At 54.2% G+C, this 27169-nt stretch overlaps 1 protein-coding gene and 1 long non-coding RNA gene across 4 annotated transcripts in view; one reads left to right on the top strand and one right to left on the bottom strand.

Moving 5' to 3' along the window:
- KIRREL1 (kirre like nephrin family adhesion molecule 1) overlaps positions 1-26775 on the top strand; it is a 96489-nt gene extending 69714 nt beyond the window's left edge. Inside the window, exons 2-15 of one of the 3 annotated variants that reach the window (XM_037499430.2) lie at positions 8332-8481; positions 10195-10344; positions 12244-12401; positions 14454-14604; positions 15504-15609; positions 15750-15898; positions 16047-16174; positions 16804-16930; positions 17007-17107; positions 18766-18964; positions 20205-20312; positions 20460-20599; positions 21181-21258; positions 21492-26775. In XM_037499430.2, the coding sequence (XP_037355327.1) occupies positions 8332-8481; positions 10195-10344; positions 12244-12401; positions 14454-14604; positions 15504-15609; positions 15750-15898; positions 16047-16174; positions 16804-16930; positions 17007-17107; positions 18766-18964; positions 20205-20312; positions 20460-20599; positions 21181-21258; positions 21492-21968 (2222 nt within the window). In that variant the 3' untranslated portion in view covers positions 21969-26775. Of the gene's footprint in view, positions 1-8331; positions 8482-10194; positions 10345-12243; positions 12402-14453; positions 14605-15503; positions 15610-15749; positions 15899-16046; positions 16175-16755; positions 16931-17006; positions 17108-18765; positions 18965-20204; positions 20313-20459; positions 20600-21180; positions 21259-21491 lie in introns of all 3 variants that reach the window. The other 2 variants (XM_037499429.2, XM_037499431.2) reach the window with 2 other exon arrangements.
- Positions 603-4597, bottom strand: LOC129145181 (uncharacterized). The gene is made up of 3 exons (XR_008550372.1): positions 4470-4597; positions 2119-2677; positions 603-751 (listed from the first exon to the last, which is right to left on the bottom strand). It is a non-coding gene; the product is annotated as an uncharacterized LOC129145181 (long non-coding RNA).
- Positions 26776-27169: the final 394 nt, after the last annotated feature.

Here is a 27169-nt window from a genome sequence, read left to right as displayed (position 1 = left end):
GAGGTGATCTCCCTCAAGTCACACAGCTAGTGACTTAGAGCGTCAGGAGCAGATGAGTCCACATCTCCCGGCTCCTGGCCCATGCATATCCTCTCTGGCAGGCAGCGCTAGGCTCATCCGCCTTGCCTCACTCAGGGTTCTGTTCTGCCTCTCTTGGTGACTAATCCACTAGCCCTGACCAATAAAGCCACATGCTTGTCACTGTGAGCACCAGCCAGTCCCGCAGCCAGCCTCCATGCTCTGCCCAAGGAGTGACACCAAGCCAGGTTGTAGCCACTTGTGAAATCCCATCTGGTCCTGGAAAGACTCCCTCCTTCCCAGGTTACCCCCTCCCTTCCCAGCCCTGGAAATAGACATGAGGTTGGCTCTGCCCAGCAGGGTAGGGGAGGGAGGAGAGACTGGTTCTTCTGGCTTGACTTTGGCTTCCTGCGATCAGATAGACCAAAAAGGGGAGGTGGTGAAGGTCGGTGGGTTGATTGAGTGAAGGCATCTGAAGTCCCTACTGCTCACTATGTCTTGTTCACTTCAAACTGTGACATGGAGGCAGTGTTTTGATATCATAATTGCTGGTGAGCAGGAATATGGGGAAGATAATTCAAATGTTTGGAAACTTGTCGGAGGTCGGGGGGGTTTCATCTGATTCCACATCACCTGATTTCACTCTTAGTCATACCTGATTACCTGTCACAGGAATGGGTTACAGCCTCTGAAGTCACATGATTTTGATGTTTTTCTGATTTGGGCCTGGACTCTGTATAAGGCAAAATTCAGGCAATGGGACTGACTCATGCAGCCCTCCTGGGAGCCTCTGGTCTAAGAGCCCCCTTCCTTCTCTACCTCTGTACCCCTCTACCCACAGCAGGTTTTGCCTTCTCTCCTGCCTGTTCTGCTCTGCCTGCCCTGGCCAGCACTCCCCTCTGCCCACCCTGCCTCCATCTCCTTCCTCCCTTCTCCCAGGTCTTCACTCCTCCACTATCTGAAGTACAAATCTCTTTCTTTTCTCCTCTCCCCTCTGCTGGCCCAGCCCAGAGAATTGCAATCCTCTTTTCTTGGTGAGATAATCCAAAGGGAGGGCCTCTCTGGCTGTTGTAATTTTCATAGAACAGGAAGGGAATGGCTGGAGTGTGGGGGTGGGGGTGGGGGTGGGGGTCTTGGAGGAGGGAGACAGAAGATGTGAGAGCAGAGAAAGGGAGGGAGAGTGGCAGAAGAAGAGTGGAGTGTGGAGAGATTTAGTTCCATCTGAGAGCTGTCGGTGCGAATCAAAGGCTTCCCTTTGAACCAGCAGTGAGCTGGAGTGGAGAGCATGGGGGCTGCTGCAGCCCAGGGGGTTCATTACTGCTCGTTTGATAAATCCAGGGAGACAGGACCCAACCCCGCACCCCCTCTCCTGCCGCCTGGCTTCCCTGGCCCCACTCCTGATTCCTGCGTGGCCTGGCTGGCAGGGCTCTGGGAACCAACTGGATGTCTCCAGGACTCCTGTGCCCAGACACAGAGTGAGGAAACATGCCTTGGATGAAAGAGGGATGTGTGTGCGTGCATGCGTGCGTGCGTGTGTGCACACCGATGATGAACATGTCTGCTTGGGTGCAGTGCATGTGACCCATAAGCAGTATGCAACATGTATGTGAGAGCCCTGGAAGCATTCTCAACCTCTCTCTGATCCATGAGGAGGCCACTTTCTAGTTCTTAGTTTAAAATGGGGTTCAATATCTCTGTCCTTTCCACACCTTTGTGGGGGAGCCTGGAAGCCCCAGGAACAGGCCCAGGGGGGACAGGAGATGTGTTCACACACAGACTGGGACAGGTGGCCCCTCCTGGCCTAACTGAGACCCCACTGCTGGGCTTGAGGATGGAAGAGGCCGGTGGAGAACAGAGCTGGGAGGCAGTGTCATCCCAGAATGACAGGATTGAGGAGATGGGGTGCTGAGAAAAGGGGAACCATGTCCTCGTGAGGACATAGTGTCCAGGGAGACAAAGAGGCACTGGGAGCGGGGGACAGTTTGCACAGTGACCGGGAGTAATGCGAGGTGGGGACAGCTGTCTCTGGACTTTTGAGACGGCATCTGGGGGAGTCAGGTGTTCTGGTCCTTCTCTTTGCCTACTGGGTCCCATACTCACCAGCTGTATGATGGGGACACTGCTCATGGCTGGTCCCATCTCACTGGGTTGTTGGGTCCATTAAGAGAACAGGCCTGGGTGATGTGCTGGACACAGGGACCGGCCCTTAAATCCTCCTACTGGTGGGCGTTGGTGGCTTAAAGGTTGGCATTTTGTGCATCACTGGGACTTCTCTGGATGCTGTGGATGGTCGGCCCAGACTTGGGTTCCACTATCCTTCCACATGAGGATCTTCCCATCAAGATTTCCACTGTTGCGGGGGCAGCCTGCCGGGCCAGTCCTGCGCGGCTCCTGGGCACCCACCAGCCCGGGTCCAGGGAGCACTCCTACTCAGCAGGTGACATGGTGAGGATGGCAGGAAGTCTGCGGTGGAAAGTGGGGATGGCACAGAGCATGGGAGCACCCTCCGTGCTCCCCAGGGCGGGGCCGGCGAGTTAGTTCCCTGGGAAGATGCGCGGGTGTTCCCGCGGTGTGGTGCGCTGCTCAGCATCTCAGTGCGCTCCTCCTCTGCCGCCTCATGCCCGTGCCTTATACACAGAGTCTTCCCTGTTTCTCTTTTCTATAAAATGAAGATAATAACCACCCCTGTGCAGCAGAGTATAATGCTAAAAACAACATCTATAAGGTCTCTGCCTTAGTGCCGGCATATAGTTGGCATCTTATAGTTACAGCTATTATTATTAATGAATGTTGTTGGGATTGAATGGACAAAAAAGGTAAATCAAAGCATCTCTGTTCTCCAGGGGCTCGCAGGAGAGTGGGAGAAGCGGGCACACACAAGTAACGTTTAATCCACGGCTGACTGTGAGAAACGCGATAACCTGGGCCCCAGCAATGAGGAGGAGGAATAGGGGAGGCACTATTCCAAGTCAGAACCTCCAGGAGTGTGGAGTTATGGGGTGGGGGCTGGAAGTCGTGGGAAATTTGGGTTTCCCAGTTCTAGCTTCTCCTCCCCTGTGCAGGGAGCAGAGTCCCTGAGGTATCTCCTGTTGCTCTAATTTCCCCATCCCTCTGTGCTCCCCTGGCCCTCAGGCTCTGTCTGGCTCCATCTCCCACTCTCTTCAACTATTCACCTGCCTGTGAGCCTTGACTGGGCCTCCTAGGACTCTCTTCTCCTGGTGGGAAAGACTGCTTCTAACATGGGGGAGGGGTAACTGATCTGAGACCCCCAGCTTCTTGGCAACATGTCTAAGGGAGAGAACCCAGTAAGAGGTAGGCGCAGACACCCACCAGGGCCACCATGTACCTGACCTGCCCTGCTCTCTTCGTCTGGTCTCCTCCCAGCCACCCTCAAGTTCCCTGCCTTTCTGCCCCCACTTGGGTCTTTAGGACTCAGGGGCTTTGTGTCAAAGCTTTCCTGGTGATTTCCCTTGAAACTCCTCCTCCAGCCTGTATTTTTTTTCTACCCTGTCCTCTTTCTAACCAAGATCTCCTTTCCCCACCTTGCTTTGCCTCCACTCCCATTCTCCCCCCTACCCCAACCTTTGTGCGGGTGTCTGTCTTTGTCTCTGTCACACGCAGCCTCTGCCAGGCCCCATCGGTGTGAGTGTGAGCCCCTGTGTGCTCCTGTGCAGCAGACTCCTCTGCTGTCTTTCCAGTGACTGCCTGAGAGTCCCCACATCGGGATGGTGTCTGGAGACAGCAGGGCGGGATCAAAGCAAGGGGGACCTTGCTTTAAAATGCTCAAGGGATTCGCACTCCCTGTGGACAGGAGCTGCCAGGTGGCCAATGACCTGCAGTTGACACGGCTGCAGGAGGCCGGTCTGTTTTCAGATCCCTGTGGTCAGGTCCATCCTGGTTCCCCTCCTACCCTGCTCCTCAGCCTCACCCCCAGCAAGCCAGCCCTTGCATTTCTCTTTGGCACTGGTTTGATTTCCTGGAAGTTGGATTCAGGCGCAGGCACCGCTCTGTGCCCCTGCAAGTGTGTGGTCTGGGGTTTGTGCACATCCTTGTTTGGCTGTTGGTGGTTCTTGGTGCCTCTCAAGACATGCCCAGCACCCCGGTAGCCCCTTTGTGGCTGCAGCACCACTAGGACACCTCTGCCCTTCCTGTTGTGCCCTGTCTCGTGCTTGCCCCAACTGTTCATTTTTCCCTCACAGACCCTCATCTCCTCATTACCCACACCCATCTTTTCACCAGAACCTTCCAGAGTTCTGTTCCCCCACTCTTCCCAGCTTGGCTTCAGGGCCCCCAGGACTGTAATTCTTTCACTGCCGGGGAAACTTCTCCTGACCCTGTTTCTGCCCTGTGGAGTCAGAGTGGGTGCTGGGCCGCTGTCCTTGATGGGGTTCACAAGGCGCGACTGTTCTCTCCAGCATTTGCCTCCTCACTCCACTGATCAACATACTTACTGGGAACACTTCTGTGCCTGGAGGTCAGGCCCAGTGCGAGGTGAGCGGCTGGGGCTAAGTGAAACAGTCCAGACTGAGGGCTTCCCCTGGGCAGGAGGGCAGTGCATTATGGATGGACTATAGCAGAGGTGATGAGGAGTGAGTTACTCAGGTCTCTGTGGGCCTGCTGGCAAGTCATGGAAGACTTCACAAAGGAGATGACACTTGATCCCCAGGAGTGGAGGGAGCAGCGTCCCACCCAGGGAAAGTTGGGGCTGAGCTTGCAGTGTGTGCGCAGAGGATGGGCCTTGGTGAGGCAGGCGTGGGGCACTGGCCAGCCAGGTGGGGAACAGAGGTGGGCTTTCTGGACTCTACCTCACGCACTGGCCTGACTGCAGGGACTGTTTGGTAGCCAGGAAACACTGCCTGTGACTTCCACAGGCTCAGGGCTACCTTTTTATCCTGTTAAATTCCAGAGACCCCCTCCCTTCCCCTCCTCTCTGAATTCTCTTCAGGCTTCCATCCCCCTATCTCCAGTCTAAATTGTTTCAACCAGACCTAAACCAAGAGGGAATTTTACCTCCAAATCCCTAAGATGACAGATACCACCTTGATTATCACAGCCCTGCTCAGGCTTCCAGTCACCCCTCTAATTATCTAACTGCCCAGGGTAAATAAGGGCCTTAAGCTACCATTTAGTGGGCACGTGCCAGAGGACGTCCTAGGCAGGTCATACACTTCATCCTATTAACGGTCACAGTAGTCCAGGAGTGGGTCTCATCACCCCCAGTTCACCAGTGATGAAATGAGGTTTGGAGAGCAAGTCATTTGGCCGTCCCCTGGTAGGAAGCGGCAGGGAGCTCTGCAGAACTGTCTGTCTCCTAAACCTGCGCTCTTGAAAAGGACCTTTGCAGTTTTTGGTCCAGACTTGTCATTGTACAGGTGAATGAAGGAGGCCTAGAAGGGGAAGCCACACTCCCAAGGTCACATGGCTCCCCCCTCTATCACGAGACCCTCTGACCCGACTATAAGAGCTTCCCACATTGGGTCCTGCTGCAGGGTGAGCTGCCTCCTTGAGAAGGAACCAAGGTCTCACTGTGCTCCCCAGATTGCCACACGAGATCGGGAGTTCAGGCCCTCACGCAGCAGGAAAGCTGTGAATCTAAATTCCCTCCCTGAGGTAGGGTTCACAGGCCACTTCACTCCCAAGCCCTTGACTTGGGCTCAGGGGGCCATGGGAAGGAGAACCATGAGTGTGGAGTTTGCAGCATGTATCTGCACTAGAGAAATGCGCAAGGATATGAATAAATTTGAATAATAATGAGGACAATGCCTGAATTAATAATGCTGGCTGCTCACCTGACCCACCTCCTCCCCCAGGATCTCAGCACCTGCCACCCTAGTCCCTGGAAGTATGGAGGAAACTTATCCTTTGCTTCTTTAGAAGGCATGGATGGGCTGTCAGGTCAGCAGAGTTGGGGAGCAGCTCAAGAAGTGGGGGGGGCTGTTCTAACTTCTTGACAGTGCAGACGCAGAGAGCTGAACTGGCACTCTAAACAAAAAGAGGCTGCCTCTTTGTAGTAGACCTTATGCTAGCCATCAGTCCACTCCCAGCCTGACCCCTCCTTCTTAACCCCCTTTATATGCAGCCACCAATGTGGATGTCAGATATACAGGGTGAGTGACAGGAGGGAGGCAGCCTGGCGCTTGGCCTTTCAGCAGCGGCTCTCATTCTGGTGTAACAATAGGGCACGTGCACCTTCCCACCTGCTGCCCCCACCCCACGATAGACAGAAACGTGGGCATTGACTGATAGCTTGGGACAGGCAATTGCATGGGCCGAGCTGTGACAGCAGGATTGAGTGACAGCAAACAAGGAGCTAAAGGGATCAATCTAGGAGGGCTTACTGGAAGAGGTAGTGAAATGGAGCTGCAGGTAAAAGATGATAAGGGCATGAGACTAGGTCTTTGCTTCTGTTGGCTTGGACGGGAGGATCTTGGAAGAGGATGCACAAATTCCCCTTGGTTTTACACACAGAAATGATGAGGAATGCAAGAAATTTTGGAAAGTTGAGTTTGAAAAGGTTTGGATTTGGGCCTCTCTGGTGGTGCAGAGGTTAAATCTCAGCGCTATCAAGCTATTTCCAGCCACTGCAGCATGAGTTCGGCCCGGCCAGGGAGCTACCCACATGGCACAGCCGACCTCTCCTGTCTTGCCCACTGCTTCCCTCAGGAGTATATTTCAGTGGATCTACCTGTTTTGCTCCCTACTCTGCCTCTGGTGAATCCTCTCACTCTGTCCCTGTACCTCTGGACTGTACCCAGTGCTTGTATGCATAGATAAATAAATCTTTTTTTTTTTTAAGATGAAATTTATTTATCTGTCTTTTTTTTTTAAGATTTATTTATTTATTTATACAAGCACTGGGTACAGTCAGAAGCGCAGGAGGGCGAGAGAATTCACCAGAGTCAGAGTGGAAAGCAGAGCAGGCAGACTGACGAAGTATACTGCTGAGGGGAGCAGCGGGCAGCAGGAGAGGTCTGCGCGCCATGTGGGACCCTCACCCGGCAGCCGGGGATCCAACCGGCGCTGCAGAGGCTGCGGGCAGCTTCGCAACCCAGCGCTCAACCGCTGCGCCACCGGGGAAGCCCAATAAATAAATCTTTTTAAAAGGGGAGGGGCTGGATTTGGGGATTGTGGTATCTGCAAAGACATAGGGGCTATAGAGAGAAGGAAGGGGGAGGAGTCCCCTGAGTTCTAGAGAAAGCCAATTTGGATTGCAGTGGTGTGACAGATCGGGGACATGCCTAGGAAGCCCCAGACCTCTTCCTTCGCTGTCCCCCATCTGCTCCATCTCCCTCTCTACCCAGGAAGAGGATGCTTATGGCCACAGGCCTGTCCTACCACCCCCCAACCACTGTTGGTTGGAGTGGGTGGGTGTGAGCGGTGGGGGAGAAGAAACCCACAATCCAATTCCCTGCTCCATTTAGGCTCCACAATTAAAGGCAATTACTCTGCAGTTCTCTAATCAAACGCTCCTGGCCAAGCCGAGCTGCCAGCCGGGCAGCCATGTGTAGCTCCCACAGCCGGAGGGAGAGTGGAACAAAGTCATGTGGCTCTCTGCTCCCACTGTGTGGGGTTGAGCCTGTGCGGGGGTGTGCCCTTCTGCCCCCAGCACAGGGAGCAAGGGGGGAACACACAGAACAGGGCCAATGTGGCGGGAAGTGGGTCAGAGCTATGTTGTGTGGAGTGCACCATCACCCCCCAGGCAGCTGCCCCGTGGACGTGCGGACGTGCCTGCTCATAGAATCTGCACTCACTGTGTGTGTTCCTGGGGACTGTCCCTGGCACAGTTGCAAGCGTGTGTTACCACATGCTGGCTACTATAGCACATGTCCAAGTCGGGGCCTGGTGTATTTGTGTCCCAGGGACGCAGGGGTTTGACCTACCGGCAGGGCTTGTTATGGATGCTTCACCTGTTACACAGAGGCAGAGGAGCAACCCAGGACCTGGAGTGCTGAGCTGCAGGTTCCAATCCCCTAACTCACTCTGCGCCCTTAGCCTCACTGTCCCCATCTGTAAAATAGGATGGCTGGACTAGAGGAGTCTCTAAGGCTTTTGTTTGACGCCACACACTGCCAGTGATTGCTAAGCACTTCTGTTCCAGAGGCTCCTCCCTGGCCATGGGGGAGAAATGAGTCAAGATGGAGCAGTGACATCCTGAGGAAGGGGCCGAAGTAGGCCGAGACTGGAGAGCTTACCTTTCCAGCCCTGGACTGTCTCTTTGGCCTGTTGCAGGGTGGGAGTGGGAGCCTGGAAGGGTGATTTCCTGCGCAGCTTCTTCCTCACTCATCTTACCCAGTGCCGCTTTGGCTTTGCCAGGGACCCAGACGCGCTTCAGCCAGGAGCCAGCCGACCAGACCGTGGTGGCTGGGCAGCGGGCCGTGCTCCCCTGTGTGCTCCTCAACTATTCGGGGATCGTGCAATGGACCAAGGACGGGCTGGCGCTGGGCATGGGTCAGGGCCTCAAAGGTGAGTAGGGCGCCGAGCCAGCCCAGCATGCAGACTGTCCCATCTTTGCTCCCCTTGCCTATGGCATCCACCCCACACTCAACACCCCTGTACTTCTCACACTCCTTCCCTGCGCTCCAGCCTCTCCCATTGTATGTGTTCAATATCTCCACTGCTTCCCCCCACCCCCCACCCCATACCTCTGCCTTTCCTCCTGACCATGGACTGGCTCAAGGAAGGCAACAGAACACTTAAGAAATCCAGGGAAAATAAGAGACCTTCACACAAGAGACCTTCAAACAGACAGACATACCAGGAGAGGAGCTGCAGGCAGACGGGCGACACAGGGGGTGCTGAGAGAGGGGTCTCCTGAAAGAACAGGAGAGCACAGCCCCTTCTGTGTTGCCGGGTTTCATGCCTGCTGGCCTTGCTCCAGCCTTTCCTGCCCCTGCCCAGGCCATATCTGCTCAGAAGCCAAGAACTCCTTTTAGTATCAGCCAGGGCACTTATTTATTAATTCATTTAACAGGCCTCTGTGAAACACTATGTAGCCAGTGCAGAAGTGAGTCCTTAAAAAAAAAAAGACAACAAAAACCCAATCTCCTATGTTCCCAAACAAGTAAAGATACTTTTTGGAAAGGGCACCTGGCAGAGTGGATGAGTTAGGACACCTGAGGTCTAGCCCTGCCCCCCTACCTACCAGGGGTGACCTCAGGAAAGCCACTTCACCCCCGGGGCCTTGGTTGACTCGTGTGTTACAGACACCGGCCTGCCTGCCTGCAAGTGGCGTTGTGAGTTGTGGACCAAATAAAAGAATACACTTTGTAAAAACACATTGTTCACTGTAGAACAGTAGCATGATTGAAGTACAGGAAGGATTGTATATTTTTATTCTTATTGTCCAGGGTGGGTGGGAGGTTAGATTATTTGCTATTTCCATATCTTAGTACAAGTAGAGGGAATTTGTCTGTATAATCTGGGTAAAGGAAAGAGATGAATCTGGTGGGTCTATTGATAGAAAGAGAAAGAAACTGGGAGAGAGAGCAATCAATAGATATGGAGTGAGAAGAATCGATAGCCTTTGGACAGAGGGAGGTAATGGGAGGGAACGGATGGTGGGGAAGGAGTAGGAGTGCAGGGGTGTGAGGGTTGCAGAGAGCCTGGAGGAAGGAGGGCTCTGGAAACTGACTTGGGGGCTCAGAGGGCCCCCTGCCACGACATGGCTTTCATGAGACAGGGTTAGGGGAGCTGGCAGAGAGCTGGCAGGACCCCACTCGTCCATTCTGCCCTTGGTGAGGGAGAGCCCTGTGGCCTGCCCCCAGCTCCCTCTGGCCCATGAGCTCACCGTCTGTGCTGCATGCCCTATATTTCCTAGCACCCACACACCCTCCCTCTCTCTCCCTCTCCTTTCCTCCCTGCTGTCTGCCTCCCCCCTCCCTTCTTTCCTATTATTATGAGAGACATTTGTCTGCAAACAGCTTTGGAGATTTCATCTGCTCTTGTTTATTTCCCCCTGCCCCCCACCACCACTCGCTCCTCCCTCCAGCTGTAAGGCTCCCAGCCTCACAGAAGGAGGCTGTGACACCGGAGGGTCTGTACCTGGGACTGCCCGTGGGGTCCCAGAACAGGGTGGAGGGAGGAGTGAGTGCTGCCTGCGAGGCTGAGAAGTGGGGAGAGGATGTGCCCTGGGGGCTGATTCTAAGATGAGGGCAGCTCCACTTTCTGTCTCTGCAGCCTGGCCAAGGTACCGGGTCGTGGGCTCTGCGGATGCCGGGCAATACAACCTGGAGATCACGGACGCCGAGCTCTCTGACGATGCCTCCTACGAGTGCCAGGCCACGGAGGCTGCCCTGCGCTCCAGGAGAGCGAAGCTCACAGTACTCAGTAATGACCCAGCCCAGAGGGCACCCTCCTTCCTGGCTCTCTCCAGCACCTGGCAGCCCTCACTTTCTCCAGTTACCTCTTTTATTCTCCCTCTCTTTTTCAGGGCCCACTAATCCCTCTGTCTCCTCAGTTTTCCCTCCTAATACCTTTTTATAACCTTCTTCCAAAGCCAAGTCCAGAGAGAAGGGAGCAGAGCAGACTCATGGGCATTAAGTGGTGGGTTGGTGGGCTGTGTGAGGGCTGGCATCCTCTTTGCGCCAAAGACTGGGCTCTGCCTTCTGGACACACAGCTCCCCCAGAGTGGAGGGAGTTGACATGATGGGGACCTGGTCCCCCACTTTCTCAGCCTCTCCCCCACAGCTGTCCCGAGGCCCAGACATTGCCCCTTTTGCTCCTCACTCACTCCCCTTTGCTGCCTCCTTTCCTCCCTCATCAGCTCCCCTCCTCCTGGGATTCACCTTGGGAACAGAGGAGCAGGACTGGAAGGAAGGGCCTCAAGGGCTGAGACCTGGGGGATTTAGGGGTGTGGGTGCGGTCCAGGCTGGAGGTCAAGCTCCAGGCTGCGGCCCACAGGCACAGAGCAGATACGCTATGTGGTACCACCTGGGGCCACTGGCACAGCGAGAGAATTGCCTGGGGGTACAGAGCAGCGTGAGACCTGAGGCATGCTCCTCAACTCGGTCCTGCTCGCAGCGTGAGACCTGAGGCATGCTCCTCAACTCGGTCCTGCTCCTCAACTCTCCTACCTCTTCCATGCCCCTCATCCGTTGGCACCTCTGGCTCCATTAGTCTTTCTGGCTCCCACAAGCTCTGCTACTCTCCCTGGGCCTGTCTGCTTATGGACCTCTCTCTAGCCTTTTGTCATCAACTCTCCCTTTCTTTCTGCCTCCATTTGAGCTGTCCTGTCCTCTCTCTTTTTCCTCCCCAAACCTGGTCCACAGAAGTGGGACATATCCATGGGAGGGATGTGGAGAGGAGCTAGGAGCTGAGATGCACATGGATACAAGTTTTTTGGGGGGTAAGGAGGGGAGCAGAGAATGTGACAAGTGTCTGGAAGAGGCCTGGACTGGGAGTCAGGCAATCTGACTTTTCGGGCACCATCTCCTGAAGAAGTCACGACCCTGGATGTCAGTTTTCTCACTGGCAATATGGCATAATGGTGCCAGTCGTTTCTAGCAGCTGCCCCTTGCCACTCCCTGAGCGGGGATCTGTACACTGTGAAGGTCTGGGAAAATGTGCGGTACCAAAATGAGTACAGATTGGACACCCAGTTCTGTGGTGTCAATGGCCCTCGAGGCCTGTGGCGGACTTGTTTTTCCTCCCTGGTGAGGACAGCATAGGAAGGACTAGCAGAAGCAGGATGTAGGTTTGGGGTGCGCAGATGCCTAGACATGATGGCACTCAATGGCCATCGAAGGTGTTTGAGGAAGGAAGCTGCTCTCTAGAGAAAAATAACTTGGCCTCAGTGAGTCCACATGAGAGTGCTGTCACCTACCCACCTATGTGGCTGCCCCGGGCAGAAGTTGCTGAGGGAGGGGAGTGTCAAGAGCCTGGAGGAGCCACTTCCTGTCCCATGGTCCCTAGGTGTGAGCTGCACTCAAGCCCTGAGATGCCTAGCCCTTTCCTAGCTGCAGCGGCCAGCCTTGAGCAATGATGGGTGATAGCACAAGTTAAATGGGACAGGCTGGGAAAATGATGGATGGGGGCTGGGAAGCCATGCCAGCTACAGACCTTGGGGGAAGCCACCACAGGAGCAATGGATATAGTGATTGTAAGTTAGGGGGTCAGGGTGACCCACCCTGCCAAGGGGTGCAGAAGCAAAAGAAGGGGTGCCATTAGGGGCAGGGGTTTTGGTCTTCGGGGCAGTTGGACTGACTTTGCTCTGCTTTTCCCCCTCAGTCCCCCCAGAAGACACCAGGATTGATGATGGGCCTGTAATTCTGCTGCAGGCCGGCACCCCCCACAACCTCACCTGCCGAGCCTTCAATGCCAAGCCTGCTGCCACCATCATCTGGTTCCGGGACGGGACACAGCAGGAGGGCGCTGTGGCCAGCACGGTGAGGTCCACCTCTCCTCAAGCTTCTCTTGGGCCTCACCCCAAGTTTCCTTTTCTTTCCCACTTGTGTTTAGCCATGAGCTCAGGGAAGCAGATGTGACAAGGGGCCTTAGAAGTCATCTGGTCTAGTCCTCACCTTATACAATTTGCTAAAATTGAGGCCTAGAGAAAAGAAATGAGTTCCCACATTCACAGTGCCATTTAGTAGCCGAGCAGAGTCTAAGAATAATACTGCTAATAGCAGCATTGATTAAGCTTCTACAGTATGCACTATGCATCCTAAGCTCTGCATGGACAGTCTCAATCCCCATCAGAGTTTCATAAGGCAGAAGTTATTTCTGACTTACAGAGGGAGCTGACGGTCAGAGAGGTGAGTGTTTGCCTGAGGTCACACAGCTGGCACGGAGCAGAGCTGGGGTTGACACCTGAGTCAGACTGCGCCCTCTCTCTACAGGGCACATTGTCCCAGCTGTCAGTGAGGCAAGGAGCACTGTGTACATTTTACAGATGAGGAACCTGTGCTGAGAAAGACATCAAGTGATCTGCCCAGGGTCATGTGTGAAGTTGACGGTGGACCTAGAATTAGAATTCAGCTCTCCTGTTCGGGTTCCATCTGCTAGTGTGAGCAAACATATGTGTGTACCCAGCCTCTTGCCAGGTGTTGCAGAGAGCTGTAGGGAGAGCAATAGCTCACCTGTGATCACAGGCTGCAATCTCAGAGATTAAATCTGTCCTTGACATGCTGTGTGACCTTGAACAGTGCACTTCTCTGTGGCTTTAGTGTCACCATTTGAGAAATAAGAATTTGGCCTCGGTGGTGCTTTACCCTTTTCATACCTAGAAAGCTGTTATTTTTTCTCTAGGGTTGCATGTTTTGCAATATTTTGGCTAAACCAAACAAGCTGACTTGTTAGTGGCCATTTGTTATCCACCCCCCTTTTTATATTCAGTAAAGATGATGGGGCTTTGAAGCAGCACAAGGGAGCAGCGTACTGCATCGAGCCAGTACATCCCAATCTAGCAGGCACCTGTGTATTGCTGTCACATTGTGGGCCTTATTTTGGTTATTAGGATGAGTTTCCTTAGTCAGTTTGCAATTCGGAAATAGTTCAATGGCTTCTTTGACTATATTTGGGGCCTCAGGTTGGCTACCACTAAGCCAGTGTGAGACTTTGATACTGGGTCCCTTCTCTGCCTTCAAGGATTTATGGTCTAGCAGGGGAGACTCAACACTGGCATTCTGACACAGGTGCCCAAGAGGTTAGGCTGGGCATGAAGACCCTCTGACCTTGGGCATGTCCAGGCTGGAAGAGTCCTGAGGGCTGAGAGGCCAAGGCAGACTCTCCAGAAGAGGAGGGACTTGATCTGGACCCAGATAATTACAGGAATGAGACTCAAAACCTTGGGGGAAAACTGGAAAACACAGAGAGTGGACTCTGATGTAAACTGTGGACTTTTGTTATAATAATGTGCTGATATTGGTTCATTGTTTGTAACCCATGCATCACACTAACACATCAAGTTGATTAATAGTACGGAAGTGCTAGGGGTGGGGAGAGCATACAGAAACTCTATTTTCTACTCAATTTTTCTGCAAACTTAAAACTTCTCTAAAAAATAAGGTCTATTAAAAACAAAACCAAATCTGGGGAAGAGGCTGGGCAAGGGGAGGGGCTGATTATCAGGTCAAAGTGCCCTTCAGGGCCTCCCTGGTGGCACAAAGAGTTAAGGCTCAGCACTATGAAGCTATCTGTAGCCACTGCAGCATGAGTTTGATCCCCAACCAGGGAGCTACCACATGGCACGGCAGACCTCTCCTGTCTAGCCTGCTGCTCCCCTCAGCAGTGTATTTCAGTCAGTCTGCTTGTTCTGCTCCCCACTCTGTCTCTGGTGAATCCTCTCACAGCTCCCGCACCTCTGGCTTGTACCTCAGTTCTTGTATGCATAAATAAATAAATCCTTAAAAAAAAGTGTCCTTCAGTGCAAGTCCAGTAAATCTGACAGCAGAGTAGAAGCTTTTAACTTGACCTGTGCCCCATCCTCGCCCCCACAGGAACTGCTGAAGGATGGGAAGAGGGAGACCACTGTCAGCCAGCTGCTCATCAACCCCACAGACCTGGACATCGGGCGTGTCTTCACGTGTCGCAGCGTGAACGAGGCCATCCCGACTGGCAAGGAGACGTCCATTGAGCTGGATGTCCACCGTGAGCAGGGGCCTGGGGAGGAGCTGAGGGGCGGTGGAAGGGTGGGCAGCACCACAGCACCTTTGAGAAGCACGGAAGAGTCTCCCCGAGGCTTCATCAGCTCCGGCACATGAAAGCCAGCATGTGATTTTGGGCAACGACTTCATCTCTCTGAGCCTCAGTTTGCAATTCTATATACTTGCAGAAAATAAAATTTGCAGGACTTACCCCTATCCAAAATTTGAAACCTGACGCTATTTGGAGGCGAAACTTGAACCAAGGCTCTTGGAGTTTTTATTTAGCCCACTTACTGTAACTAGTCACGTTTCTCTGCGAGTGTGTTAATGTGGGTAACTCTGGGGTGTTGCCGGGGGTCTTTTTTACATAGTAAACAGTCTATGCACACCGTTACCTTTCTAAAATTTGGGGGGGGGGAATCCAAATTCTGAAAGACAACTAGCTCCAAAGTCTCCAGATAAGGGGGGTGGCGCTGTACCTGCTTCTTTATTAAATGAGACTCAGTGTAAGAGCATGGAGTGAATAGTTTGCTACTGGTAGGTGCTGAATAAATCCCCTCCACCTAAGGAAGGTGGGCGATGCCCCACCCGGTCCTTCAGTGAACCAAGCGAGCCCACACTGACGCCTAGTGGCCTCAGTGGGGCATCACACCCACTGGTAACTCCCTCGGCTTCTTCCTGGGTCTTCACCCGAGCGCGCCCCCTAGAGGCTCTCCAGGGTAGAAGGCAGGAAGAGGGCTGATTTGTCGGAGCTGGTGCACGCGAACTCAAATTCCCAGATCACCGCACAGTGGTGAGGGCAGTGACTGGAGAGAAAAAGAGGAGAGAAAAAGAAAGAGAAAATGAGAGAAAAAGAAACTTGAGGGATAGAAAAGCCCCTGACTTACTGTCCCTGCTTTGCAGACCCTCCTACGGTGACCTTGTCCATTGAGCCACAGACGGTGCAGGAGGGCGAGCGTGTCGTCTTCACGTGCCAGGCCACGGCCAACCCCGAAATCCTGGGCTACAGGTGCGGGGTGGGGTGGGGAGCACCCTGGGGAGACACAGAAGAGGCCCTGGAGTCAGGAGCACCGCGGGTCCAGGGCGGGCAGTGCCGCTGCCTGCGGGGAGGGGTCAGGCCTGAGCCCCTCTGTGTTGCCCCTCCCCCAGGTGGGCCAAAGGGGGCTTCTTGATTGAAGACGCCCATGAGAGTCGCTACGAGACCAATGTTGATTATTCCTTCTTCACGGAGCCTGTGTCCTGTGAGGTCCACAACAAAGTGGGGAGCACCAACGTCAGCACCTTAGTGAACGTGCACTGTGAGTTCTGCCAGGGCTGGGCTGGCCGCGCAGGACCTGTGGGGGGCCGGGCACCGCGGGTAGGCAGGAGCGCAGTGCAGGAGGAAGGGAGGCGGCAGACTGAACCCCATGCCTGCAGACGCCAGCTATTTGTTCCCTTCCACCCCAGTTGCTCCTCGGATTGTGGTTGATCCCAAACCCACGACCACAGACATTGGCTCTGATGTGACCCTCACCTGTGTCTGGGTTGGAAATCCCCCCCTTACCCTCACCTGGACCAAAAAAGACTCAAACATGGTAAGTCACTTCTGCACGTCCTGTGTGCTGGGAGCATGGCCCCTGGGGGCAGGTGGCAGGGGAGGGCATGGCTTTCTTCAAGTTGAACCTGGGATGTTTGTAGTGTCTTGGGATTTGAAGAGAAACAGTGCTTGCAGTCACCCCTCCAGTGGCCAGTCCAGTGGTGGTTGGGGGGGGCAAGCTGTGGGTGGGAGGAGGGCAGCGGCTGGAGGCTGAGCAGCTGCAGGGGCAGGAGACCCCTCAGGAGTGCTTCCTGCTGGAGAGGCAGGGGTTCACTAGAGAACTGTGAATTCTGCAGCTGGATACAGAAGTCCCTTAGCTAGTTCAGGCCAAAACCATGGGAGGAGGGGTTTTAGAGCTAGCTTCTTTGGCAAGGAAAGTTCTAGAACAGAGCATCAGAAGGTGTCGCTGCAGTTTTACCTGCTTCCCTGGCCACCATCATCTCTGCCTACTCTCTCAAAGGTGGTGGTTTAAATGGGGTTGACCACACAGACTTGGGGCCTGTTTCCCTTCCGGGAATTCACTGTGGCCCTTCCTGCTTTCTTTCCAATGCCTCCGGTGTGGGGCCCACACGGACCTAGGGGCCCAGGCCTCCTGGCTCCCCACCCGAGGCTGCTCTCTCTGCCCAGGTCCTGAGTAACAGTAACCAGCTGCTGTTGAAGTCGGTGACCCAGGCAGACGCGGGCACCTACACCTGCCGGGCCATCGTCCCTCGGATTGGGGTGGCTGAGCGGGAGGTGCCACTTTACGTGAACGGTGAGTGTCCTGAGAGGGGCTGGGGCAGGGTGGGTGTGTGGCTCCAACTGGCCCCGACTGTGTCTTCTGCTCGCAGGGCCCCCCATCATCTCCAGTGAGGCGGTGCAGTATGCTGTGAGGGGTGATGGAGGCAAGGTGGAGTGTTTCATCGGGAGCACGCCACCCCCGGACCGCATCGTGAGTGCAGACGCGGACCTGGGGTCTGGGGGCCCTGGCCGCCCGCTTCTCCACCCAGCTGCACTCCACCTGCTCTCTCTGCCTCCCGTCCGTCTGCTGTCCCTTTCTTTTTTTGACACTTCTCTCTCTTCCTTTGACTTTTTTATCCCTCTGTCCCCTCCCTGCTCAAATGCCACCTCCTCCCTTACTTGTCGTGTGACCCTGAGCAAAGTAGCTTTTCCTCACCCATGAAGTGGGAGCAGTGATCCCTGCCTCACAGGTTGCTGGAAGGTGGTTGCAGCCACAGCTGTAGGGGGCTGGCCGAGCCCCCCAATTCATTGTTGGCTCCCCTTGGCTGACACTCTTGCTCCCTCTTCTCGATCATCTTCCTTCCCTTTCCCCAGTCCCCTAATCTTTTCTAGGTCTTTCCTCTTCCCGCTCCCCCCAACTTGCCCCTGCAGGAGCTCCACCCAGTCCACACTTCTCTCCTTTCTCCCACCTCCTCTGCCAGTCCCCTCACCATCCTCCTCCCCCCTCCTTTCTCCTCTTCCCCACACCATGAGCTATTAATTCCTTCCGTGGCCATTAACCGTCAAACCCCTCATCACATTTAATGACCATTTGGCTAACTCCAGGGCTGCCCAGGGACACTTCATTACCACGGCCGCCCAGGCAGCAGGCAGATGGGCTCCCGGGGGCCTCTCCTCGCAGGACTGGGAGGATTGATCCCTGGACTAGAGCCAGTTCTCAGCTGCTCCCCTCCCTTGGGCTCCACTCTGAGGGAGGGCACAAAGAGGGGGATGCCAGCCTGGGAAGTCAGGGTGATCGAGCCTGTGGTGTACCTGTGGCAAGAGCATACGGCAAGTGGGCCAGGTGGGCATCTGTGGGTTGGCGAGAGGTCAGGCTGAAGACTGAGTTATGTTTAGTCAGAATCTCAGCCCGTCCATGCTGGAGGGGCCCTGAGCACCATATAGTTCAAGCCTCATCCTTTCATTTAACAGAGGTCCGGAGAGGGGAGGACGTACGTACCACACAGGGACTCGCGGGCAAGCCCTTACATATTTAACTGCCTGTCCAGGGCTTTTTCTCCCTCACCCAGGGTTCCCAAATGTGGAGTCATTGGATCAGCTGCAGCCACAGCTGATCAGTCACACTGGATCATTATAAAAACAGAGATTCCTGCACTTCTTTTTTTTTTTTTTAAGATTTATTCATTTATGCGTACAAGAGCTGGGGTACAGGCCAGAGACGCAGGGGGTGAAAGGATTCACCAGAGACAGAGTGGGGAGCAAAACAGGCAGACTGACCGAAGTACACTGCTGAGGAGAGCAGCGGGGAGACAGGAGAGGTCTGCTATGCCATGTGGGTTGCTCCCTGGCCGGCCAGGAATCAAACTCATGCTTGAGAGGCTGCAGATTGCTTCATAGTGTGGTGCTCAACCCCTTGCGCCACCAGGGAGGCCCCCACTTCTTTTATTTTTAGGAGATAAGTCCTGAGAATCTATATTTTATAGAATGTCCTTAGACATTTGGGAGCCACTGCTTCTGCTAGACTGGAAGTTGAGTGCCAAGGTTTTGGCAGTAGTTGTGACTGTTGGTCTGTTTCAGTCTGGGCTCAGGCAAGGGTGCCATGAAGGTGAGGCCTGCCCTTTCCTTACCCCTTCCTCCTCCCCTCTCCAGGCCTGGGCATGGAAAGAGAACTTCCTGGAGGTGGGAACCCTGGAACGCTACACAGTGGAGAGGACTAACTCGGGCAGTGGGGTGCTGTCCACGCTCACAATCAACAACGTCATGGAGGCCGACTTCCAGACCCACTACAACTGCACTGCCTGGAACAGCTTTGGGCCAGGCACGGCCATCATCCAGCTGGAAGAGCGAGGTGACGGGTGCACCGCCATGTAACGGGGTACAGAGCAGTGGGGTGCTGCTCCCCTCTCCTGGGGCAGAGCTCACACGAGGCAGCTCCCACCAGCTCCCACCAGTGCCTGACCTTGGTGCTGAGCTGGGGAAACCCACTCACTGTTCTAGACGTTTACAGATCATCTGCTCTGACTTGGCCTGCGCACAGGCTGCAGGGACACCACGTAGTCCTTGCCCCCTAAGGACGGGCAGCTTAGTGGGGACACTCAGAGTGGCAGCAGTAGCTTCACATGGAGACAAGTCAAACGGTCTGTGAAAGGGAGGAGCGCCACCCACCTTTTGGGGCTTTGTGACGATTAAACGAGAGAATATTTATAGAACACCTGGCGTACAGCCAGCGCCCAGTAAGTCTTGGCTCCCCCACCTCTTCACAGCTCCTTAGTCTAGTAGGGGAGACACGTGCCCTCCCTCAGGCCCCTCCAGCCTGATAAGAGCGCCCACACCTTCCGCTTCCCAAGTCTGATAAGAGGAAGAGACATGCTTTTTTTTTTTTTAGAAATAGCCATTTGACCAGGGAGAAGGGGCAAATAACTGGGATCCATCATCCATTCAGTCTTAGTTGAGAATGCCAGCAGGGGGGTGGTGGGAAGAGCAGAGTAAGGCAGGACGCTGCGGGAGAGGCTTTCTGGAAGGAAGAGGCTTGTGTGGATCTGCTCAAGGAGCACTGCCAGGAAGAGAGGAAGCTGGAGGCAGGTTTTCAGTGCTTCTCTTCTGGGGAGCAGGGGCCACTTGGGAGGACTGTTTGAGGCCTGAGTGGGTAGATGCAGACAGGGAAGGCACATGGTTGTAGATGGGGAAGGCTGTGAAAAGGGTTGGGACACAGGTGGCAGAAAGGTTGTGGAGCCAGTAGACCTCAAAGAAGCTGAGGAAGAAGTCTAGCCTCGCAGGCAGGAGGGGCTAGGAAGGGACCACAGACCACCAAGGCAAGTCCAGTTATGCTCTGGCTGCAGGGAAGACACGTGACCATGACCCCAGCTCTGATCAGGCTGAAACTCGGGCCTGAACCAAACGCAGGGCAGCCCGTCCTTTCACACCCAGCTCTGGCCTGACCCAGCACTGCCCGCAGCTCCGCTGAAACATGGCCCTTACACAGTCCAGGGAGGCCAGAAGAGCTGGTGGTGGCCTAAATGTCAGCACTGAGCTCAGGTCCACGCGTGACTCCATCCTCACCCCTGCCCCTTTCCTCCTCTCCTCTGAAGAGGTGTTACCTGTGGGCATCATCGCCGGGGCCACCATCGGTGCGGGCATTCTGCTCATCTTCTTCTTCATCGCCCTGGTGTTCTTCCTCTACCGGCGCCGCAAAGGCAGTAAGTACGGCACCCTCTCCTTCCAGGATCCCCACAGTAGTGACTGGGGAGGCTGGGGGTTGGGCAGGTGCGCTCCCAAGCCCCAGTGGGTCCAGAAGCAGCCACCACAGGGCTGGCACAAACGTCCAGGCTGCTTCCCTGTGCCAGGCCGCAAGGATGTCACCCTGAGGAAGCTGGACATCAAGGTGGAGACAGTGAACCGAGAGCCGCTAACCATGCACTCTGACCGGGAAGACGACACTGCCAGCGTCTCCACAGCCACCCGAGTCATGAAGGCCATCTACTCAGTGAGTGTCCTGTCGTCCTGGCTCACCTCACCCCTGTCCTCAAACAATTACTGTCACTCTCCTCCGTCAGCCTCCCATGGTCCTTACACACACGTGCACACACACGTGCACAGCACACACTCATGCATGCATGCATGTACCATCTCGTGCATGTGCTCGCCCTCACACACATGTACCACATGTGCAGTCTCACATGTGTGCACACACTTGCACCCCAACTTATCACTCAGTTTCCTTCAGCAAAGGATAGGAGGGTGGGGGGGTTCCCATAACCTTCCTTCACCCCATGCTTTCCCTACCGAGTCAATGCTGGAAACCCCTAGAAGTTTTCTGGTGCCTCTCCACTATGATGAGGACACATAGCCCCAGAGGGCCAGCAGCACAGCAAGGCCACATTGCACATCAGCAGCAAAACTGGGGCTGGAGCCAAATCTCTGGCCTCTTCCCACCACATCCCAGAGCCCCTGCAGGGACAGGACAGAAATCAAGCCTGCCCTTGACCCACTGCCTCCGGGCTAGGCCGGGGCTGGCAGGGAAACAGGCAGGCTATCTCCTGATTCTCTACTCCTGCTGCTCTGCAGTCCTTTAAGGATGATGTCGACCTGAAGCAGGACCTGCGCTGTGATACCATCGACACGCGGGAGGAGTATGAGATGAAGGTGGGAAGGGGAAGCAGGGCTGGCAGGAAAATGGGGTTCCCATGGCCCGCAGGGTGGAGAAGAAGGCAGTTTGGGGAGGAAGGGATGGGAGGTTTAGTGAAGGAATAGAGGAGGTGGAGAGGCACTGGCTGGAAGACAGACCAGGGCCAGGGGAAGAGGCCCCGAGGGCCATGATGAGACGTGGCACATCCCCCGGGGGCTCCTTCCTCATCCTCTTTTCTCATGTCGTCCAGGACCCCACCAATGGCTACTACAATGTGCGTGCCCACGAGGACCGCCCGTCTTCCAGGGCAGTGCTCTATGCTGACTACCGTGCCCCCGGCCCTGCCCGCTTCGACGGCCGCCCCTCCTCCCGTCTCTCCCACTCCAGCGGCTACGCCCAGCTCAACACCTACAGCCGGGCCCCGGCCTCTGACTACGGCCCTGAGCCCACACCCCCCGGTCCTGCTGCCCCAGCTGGCGCTGACACCACCAGCCAGCTGTCCTACGAGAACTATGAGAAGTTCAACTCCCATCCCTTCCCCGGGGCAGCAGGGTACCCCACCTACCGACTGGGCTACCCCCAGGCCCCGCCCTCCGGCCTGGAGCGGACCCCTTATGAGGCTTATGACCCCATCGGCAAGTATGCCACAGCCACACGGTTCTCTTACACCTCCCAGCACTCGGACTACGGCCAGCGGTTCCAGCAGCGCATGCAGACTCACGTGTAGGGCCGAGCCTGGACGGGCATCTCTGCGGGCAGAGGAGAAGGCTCTCACAGCTTTCCCTGATATTCAGGGGCATTGCTCCTCACTCCTGCCCTGGACCAGCCTTCCTCGTCCTGCTGTGGCAGGTGGGGAGCAGGTCTCCCGGAAACACCCCTTCCTGAGGATGGTGCTGTGTGTGCACCCCACCTCCTAGGCCTGCCCTTCCCTCTTCTTCGGGAGGATGTGTCTCTTCTGACCTGTGTTGTCACCTGGCCCGGCATGGGGACAGGAGGCGAAGGTTGTGGAGAGCAGAGGGGGCAGTTTTTAGCATTCCCTTTCTACCCCACCCCTCTGGTCTCCTGTAAGTGGACAAAGGGTGGTGCGAGATGTGTGGGCTCAGGCCTGGGGGACGGACGGTGTGTGGTGGCTCTGGCACAGACAGATGGAAGCAGGATGGCCCGGCAGGCCTTTGGCCGACTAATTCATGCTCTAGGTGTGTCTCCCTCTTTGGGACTGCAGAGCGACCCTGGCATTATATCAGCTGTCTAAGGCAGCACTGAGGCCAGAGCCAAGCCCCATTCAGCTTGGGTTAACGTGCCGGTCATCCTGGCTGCCCACCATGGGCTCCTGTCCCTCACATGCGGGGGGAGCCAGGTATCTCTGGTCGTGCTGCCTCCTTTCCTTCCCCTTCACGCTGCCCCAGATAAGTTGGGGCGCTGTGGTGAGGAAAGATCAGGAGCCATGTCCCTGTTCACCAGCAAGACAGCAGGATGCTGCACAGTGGTTTCCAGAACCCGTACCAGAGGGACCCCACCCAAGCTCTCTCCTCTCCCTGATCCGCCCCACTCCCTGGCTTTCACTCAAGCCTGCCTGGAAGGGGTGAGGGTGAGGGTGCTATAGGCTGTTTCTCAAAGACAGTGAAAAACATTGAAAACCTCATTTGGAAAAAAGAAAAAAAAAAATCCCCCCCAACCAAATGCAAATCTGTGGAAAGGAAAGGATCACCTGTCTTCTCTTACCCGATTCCTAACACCTTCCATTATTCTTCAGCCTCCAAGCACTTTGAATCTACATTTAAACATTTAGGTGGTGAGACCTGTCACCATGGGCTCTGAGGATTTAGGGAGGGGGCCTGGCCCCCAGACTCTGCTGCCCTACTCTTGGGTCCATCAGCTGCATGGAGGCCACCTAGCAGGGGCCGTCGGAGATGTTTTCTAGACAGGTTTGAGTTGTTTAGTGTCTTTTTTTTTTTTTTTTCCCAATCAGATTCCTTCTTCCACTTTCAGTGCCTTGAGTGTCCAACTTCTGTTGACCGGCCCTGTGTGGGCAGCTGTGCAGAGTGGGCACTTGTGAGTCCCAGACACACTGTCAAGGGTTGCAAAGTTTAGGGGCCAGATGGGTAAGGGGGCCTGGTAAGAGGAAGGCGGCCAGGTGAGGCATACAGAAGGCACGGCAGCTGCGGCTGCTCCCCCCACGCACATACACACATTCCACATGGCCATGCTCAGCCAACACCTTCTGACCAAAGAGAACTGGCACTTGCCCTGCTGTGGGCTCCGCTTCCCAAGCAGCAGAGTCTAAAGCCCACGCTCCCTTTTCTGAACCAGCTCAGCTGCTGGAGCGGGGCCTCCATGCGATTCCCAGAACGTGCTTTGCCCTTTCCCGTGGTCACCAGTCATTAGTCATGTTCGCTTTAACGAGTTACATGCTCATCAGCCATGGGCATCTTCCCCCTCGCGATGGGCCCGTGGGGTGACATTCCCACTGTCCTCTCTGGTAAGGACCACCAGTACCCAGGAAGAAAGCTCTGTTGCAGCCTCACGGCGGCCCTGCACCTGCTGCAACCCTTTCTAAGGTCTGACACCACCGGCCGAGCCTCATATTGCACCCCTGTTAGCTGACACCTTCCTGCTGAGTTCTCTTTCTGTGAGCTTAGTAAGAAGTCTTGTTCACAATGTAGGTACCAGTGCAGATAAATTTTGATTATTTTCACAGAGACCAGAAGCCAGGAGTAACCCAAACAGATAAGATCTAAAGATGGTGGCTTTTAAAATAGGAATTTTCCAAAAACATTCATTTTTGTTTAGGATCTGGCCACATTCTCACATTCTCTCCTTTTTCTTTCTTCCTTTTTGGTTATAGTATTAGGGCTGTTCTGTTGAAATGTTGGAGAGGAGGGGCCCAAGGTCACAAGGTAACCCAGCCAATGCCACAGGAACCATTAGTTTTGGGAATCTTAATGCAGAGCTACTGTACTTACTGTTTCTTCACACATAGCCTGGGCCTGGTGATGTCATGCAGGCGCCAGGCAGAGCACGGAGGCAGCAGCCACCACGGTCTCTGCAGCCTGCACTGTGTTCTGACCTGAATCTGAGTTGGGATCTGCCTGTTGGGCCACACGGAACCTGGGGAGTGGCAGGTGGCCTTGGACCTAGATCTCTGCTAAGACCAGAATCTTCCAGAAAGGTCTTCATGCTCGATGTGGTTGCCTTGGAGACCCTGGTTGCCTTTGATGATGCTTACGGTTTGCTTTAGGAGTTGAGCCGGGAGTCCTGAGATCCAGTGTAAGCTGCTGTTTACCAGGTGGTTTTGGCCTGACCTCTTCACTTTCACTGCCCCCAGTTCTCTGGCCTGCAAGATGCGTGGGGTGGGTCACACAAATCTAGAATTACTATGTTATTGCTGCATTCATTTGGTGAGTGGAGGGGCCTGGTCATGCCTGGCTGGGAGTTGGGAACATAAGTGAGGAGAGTGAGGTATGAGGGAGTTGAAAGTTTCTTCTCTTGAATCTTTCACCATGGCCTTCACCACCTCATAGGGAAGTCATGGATGAATTTCATCTTGGGGCCTCTTGATTCCAAACAGTAATCAGAAGCACACCCTAAACCTCAGTGTGAAATTACTATGGGTTGATTCTTTGGCCTTTCAGTAACTGCTGCTCCCCACTCAGAATCATGACATTTCTGAAAGGTGTCTGTGCCAGGGTAGGGTGCATGAGTCTCCACTGCGTGACCGGGCCCCAGCAGTTTCCTCTATGAGGAGAAATGGGAGTAGCCACCTACTTGGTACCCTGCAGCATTCCCAGGGACAGGCCCCAGGTACTGAGCATCTCACTCCTCTGTGAAGGGGTGGGTCTAAAGGGCAGCTGCAAAGGGAAGAGGGCACAGCCATTTTGACAAACTTTGGATCTTTCTTGGAGAAGTTCTTGTGCTTCTGGGTGAGCCATCTCTTTCCTCACGGTAGGTCCAGTCTGCACCCTTAAGCTGGACCCCTCCAAGTCCAGCCATAGTTTGCATGACGCCAAACACAAGTCTGAAAGGAGGGTGGGCAGGGACAGGTGTACTGCTGTGCTTACTATTCCAGCTTGGGCTGAGCAAGGTTAGCCTGACCCCAGGTCCAGGCACTGAGCCCTCCCTGTCCCATCAGTGCTGCTTCCCTCATGGTTGTGGGGTGACCTTCCTGCTCTGAAGATGGAGCACATACCTGGAGTCTCTGGCCTCCTGCACCCTCATTAACCATGGGCACTCCGTCAGGGCCCTTCAAATGGAATTAAGGGCACAGTCCTAGCTCCTTCAAATGGAATTAAGGTCTTGGGTACTTGACCCACATATAGCAATGTGGACCATTCAGGTTTGCAGGAAAACCCACTAAAGTTAAGACCCCAGTTGGACTGAACTGACTTAAAATATGCCTCACTGCCCTGTGGACATCTGTCCCTGACCCTTCTGCTCTACTCGCAAGGCCATGCCAGTCTCAGAAACCCTGGCTTTCCACCATTTAGTGCTGTGCGCCCTGAGTCAGGGCACTGCTCCGTGTCTCTGTGGGCCGATCTGTATGTTGAAGGAGTCATCTGAAAGGCATTAGTGATGCTCCTGACCCTGGGAGGAGGCGGTAACGCAGCACCAAAGTGCACAGACCAAGGGATGTAATTGGAAATGCATTTATTTTTGTGAAGAAGCTATAAAATTAGCATTTAAGTATCCCATTTCCTTCTTTCCTCCCCATGCCACCCTCCCCCCCAACCTTCCATGGTATCATTGCCCTGTCCTGGAGGCCAGCCTGTTTCTGAAAAGCATTGGCCTCACCTTGATCTCCTGGTCCTGGCATTTGGCCTCAGGGCTGGTGGAGAAGAGGGAAGAACTCATGGTTTGGGAGATGAGGGGAAGGGGGGTGGATCCCATTTTTTTACATCACTGTGAGGGAGCTCCAGGCCCTGTCCCTGGAGAAATTGCTGCGCAGAAGTCACAGGCCATACTGGGTAGATCGGATAGAGTCTGCCCTTTAAAAAAAAAAAAAAAAAAAGCCTCAATTTGCATAGAATATCATTCTTGCCAGTCTCCTGGCCCTAAACCTGCCTTTTCAAGGGTTGGAGGGTCATGGGCTAATCTATTTACTTCTGGAGACCTTCAAATGCTGCCCCTGGGAAGACCCCTAATTCTGGGGAGAGAGCAGCCAAATTGCCAATACAATCAAACTCCATATGATCTTGTCAGCAATAGTGACACAGAAGACTTGGCTGCCTCTAGGTTCACCAGAAAGAGGCCCAGGGCTCCCCAGTCACATTTTCTACCCTGACCATTTTTGGGATGACAACCTCCATTTCTGGCTCCAGTTGAATTTTCTCCACCCAAACCCCACTAATAGATGGGTCCATGATGATAATTAAGAGAAGGGAAAAAATTATTTTTAGGACAAACCATGGTAGATTTTTAGCAATGTGTATCTGTGTGTCCCTCACACCTTTTCCTATTCTACCTTTTTCATTTTCCTTTTTTTTAAATATTATGTACTATATTTTTAGTCTCAAACACACTATATATTATATATATTTAATTTTTTTATATATATAAATATAAATGTTTTAAAAAGTACCATGTTTTGTGTTATTTCATGTGTGAGCAGCTGTGGTTACTTAAAAGTTTGCCTGATGTGGTCCAGATTTGGGGGAAAAGATAAGAGTATTTTTTTGTCGAGATTGCAGAGACTATGTCACCTCCAGCTGTAGGGCAAATGCCTTTTATTAACCAGCCTGTGTCTGTTACAGAACCCTGAGGCCAATTCAGGGACAAACAGCCAGAGGCTGCATGCTCTGGGGAGCACAGCAGCCAATGTTCTGTGCCAAGTCTGCCTGTGGGGTGAGAAAGATCCAGATCCCAAAGGAATTGGTAGTGGGAACGGAAGTAGGATTGGTTTCATTTATTAAAATGCGGTGGTTTGGGTAAAAA

This window comes from Talpa occidentalis, unplaced genomic scaffold (genome assembly GCF_014898055.3).
Source record: "Talpa occidentalis isolate TD23 unplaced genomic scaffold, MPIMG_talOcc4v2.1 talOcc4.9, whole genome shotgun sequence".
In the NCBI taxonomy this organism is placed as follows: Eukaryota; Metazoa; Chordata; class Mammalia; order Eulipotyphla; family Talpidae; genus Talpa; species Talpa occidentalis.
The sequence above is the reverse complement of the archived record's forward strand: the minus strand, read 5'-3'. Positions and strand labels throughout refer to the sequence as shown.